This window comes from Brassica oleracea, chromosome C7 (assembly GCF_000695525.1).
Source record: "Brassica oleracea var. oleracea cultivar TO1000 chromosome C7, BOL, whole genome shotgun sequence".
NCBI lineage: Eukaryota > Viridiplantae > Streptophyta > Magnoliopsida > Brassicales > Brassicaceae > Brassica > Brassica oleracea.
The window spans coordinates 41,539,387-41,541,952 of record NC_027754.1 but is presented as its reverse complement, the minus strand read 5'-3'; the positions used below and the strand labels follow the sequence as shown (position 1 = coordinate 41,541,952).

General features: G+C 30.8%; 1 protein-coding gene across 1 annotated transcript in view; it reads right to left on the bottom strand.

Moving 5' to 3' along the window:
* Positions 1-1,657, bottom strand: part of LOC106302240 (disease resistance protein RPS4) — a 10,879-nt gene extending 9,222 nt beyond the window's left edge. Inside the window, exon 1 of the mRNA XM_013738784.1 lies at positions 1,076-1,657. Within this exon, the coding sequence (XP_013594238.1) occupies positions 1,076-1,545 (470 nt within the window). The 5' untranslated portion in view covers positions 1,546-1,657. The remainder of the gene's footprint in view (positions 1-1,075) is intronic.
* Positions 1,658-2,566: the final 909 nt, after the last annotated feature.

Below are 2,566 nucleotides of genomic sequence, written 5' to 3'. Positions count from 1 at the left end.
AAAGCTTTCAAATCAACCATCGAATTGATACATGTCATTTTAATGTTTTTAGTCGTATACTTAAGGAAAACTTACATTTTTGTTATTTAAAGTCGTTTTAAAAAAAATTCAAAATATAACATATAAGAAAAAATCTAATTTTTTTATTATATGGTTAATGTGATTGTTTAAGTTTTTTTAATAATATAAATTTAAACAAAAATGAAGAAAGATGCAAAAATTGTTATCAAATCTTTATTATTCATAATCATTAATTGTCATATATATGTAAATCATATTAGGTAATTCGGTAGCTTTTATTTAAGGAAAGAATACACACTTCCTATATTTTAGGTTAATATAATGTTCTTTAGTGTCATATAATTATGGAATAATGTGACACCATTAGATTAAACTATACTTTATATTAGATGCTCTAGAATTCTTTGAAATAGAATTTAGAAGGCATTTAGAGTGTCTTCTAGGATTTGGAGTTTTTTTTAATTAATACAAAATGAAGGTTCTAATTTTTTAAATCCTTCTCAATTAATACATAGGGGATATGCTAATATTATTAGTTTATTGTTATACTACTTCGCTGGTCAACTATTCATTGTAAGATCAGAGAAACGCGTTTGTTTTGTTTATGTAAAGATCTTTTTTAGGAACCGTGATCTGACAGATTTCAATATTTATGTAGTAGAAAAGAATAACTAGTATTTCGAATGGTGTCTGCCTTATTATTATTATTCTTTTTTTTTTAACTGGCACCAGTTCTCGAATGGTGTTTAGTTTTCTAGTTTCGCTCGCACCATGTTTTTCCAACTTAGCTCCATATGTTACAAAATTTACACATGAGCGGTGTATTTTCAAGGAAAGAATAAAATTATACGTTTCTCCTCATTTTTTTTCTTTTTGGCGATCACCATTGAAAACCTAACTGATTAGTTTTAAAAGAGTGTGGAAATATTAGACATAAAACACTAAACAATTTGTACCTTTTTCAGACTCTTAATAGGCCACATTCTTAAACCAAAAAGAACAAAGACAGTTTTTACCCAAAAAAAAAAAAAAAAAAAAAAAAAACAGTTTGTACCTTTTTCCGTCAAATTCGAAGCCCAAAAGGTTGCTAACATACGCCAGAGCCTCTTTCCAATTTTCCATTTTATCATCAGTAACACCTCTCTTTTCATTTTTCCTGAGGGCATCGCCAAATTCTCCCGTCTGATACCTAACGGTTTTAGGGTCCACGTTGTAGAAGATGGGAATGGTCTTGAGCTCGCCGGCTTTCGTGCGTTCTTTTATTCTTTCTAGCTCGTCCAAGCACCAATTTGACTCTGTGTACAATTTGGAAAAGACAGCCAGTGCGATTCTCGACTTTTCGATCTCCTTGAAAAGATTACTTAGAGGTTGGTCTTTCTCCGCATCCTCATCAATGAAGATCTGGATATTTTTATCTGTCAAGGCCTTAGCTAGATGGCTGATGAACTGATAACGAAGTTCCCCACGGAAATTAAGGAACACTTGGTGCTTAGGTACGCTGCGGACAGTGGAGGAGGCAGCCATGGGAGAATGATTTGAAGATCAAAAATGGTTTAGGGTTTTGGCCGAGTGGTGGGAGTTGAAATAAAAAGGCCTTTCAAAAAAATATGTTTTGGTCTTTTTCAAAAAAAAAAATAATTGCTTTGACCAATTCCAACCATTTCAATACTACGACCCCTGTTCTAAAAATAGGCCGCCTAGCCGCCTACGCGCTACGCATCACTTTTCCGCCCCGATTTATGCCAAATCGGTTTAAAAAATCGGATATCCGATTTTTTCCGCCTAGACCGCCTAAATGACCGCCTAGCCGCCTAAATGACCGCCTAGCCGCCTAGGCAGCCGCCTAATTTTTTTTTTTTTTTTTTTTTAAATTTTTTTTTTCTACGACTAGCATACTATCTTAATTTATAATTAGTACTAAACCAAATATTAAGGGTATGTGGTTCGGGTAGTTGGAAACCTTTATATACTAGTATTATCCCCGGTGCTAGCACCTACAATTTTAATTTTTTCTAAACTATCTGATCATAAAATTGTAATGACTATCAAAATAAATTATTGTTTTATTTATATATTTTCTTAATCTAGATAACACATTAATACATAAATTTGGAAATACTGAACCAATTTCTATGATGTTAGTTTTGAGAAATATATACAACATACATGTTTTTGAAAGCTTGTTTCTGTAAAAAAAAATTAAGATATATTCTAACACATAAAAGTATACATTGTGCTACGTATGGGCATTATTATTATATAAAAGAAGACTATTAAACATACTTAAACATGTGTTTATCTTTGTCCATAAATTTTTTTCCCATACTTAGAATAATTTCATGCTTCTGATAGTAATATTTTGTGAAAAAACTCTGATTTTTCATCATTTGTGAAAATTTAAGCCACATTAGAAGAATAAAATCTTCAACTTTGAATCATGCAGAAATATATAAAGGTAGTATAAATGTGTTCTGGAAAAGAGAATAAATGATTTAAATAATCAATTTTTGCCACATTCAAAACTAAAATAAAACCATTAAAAATG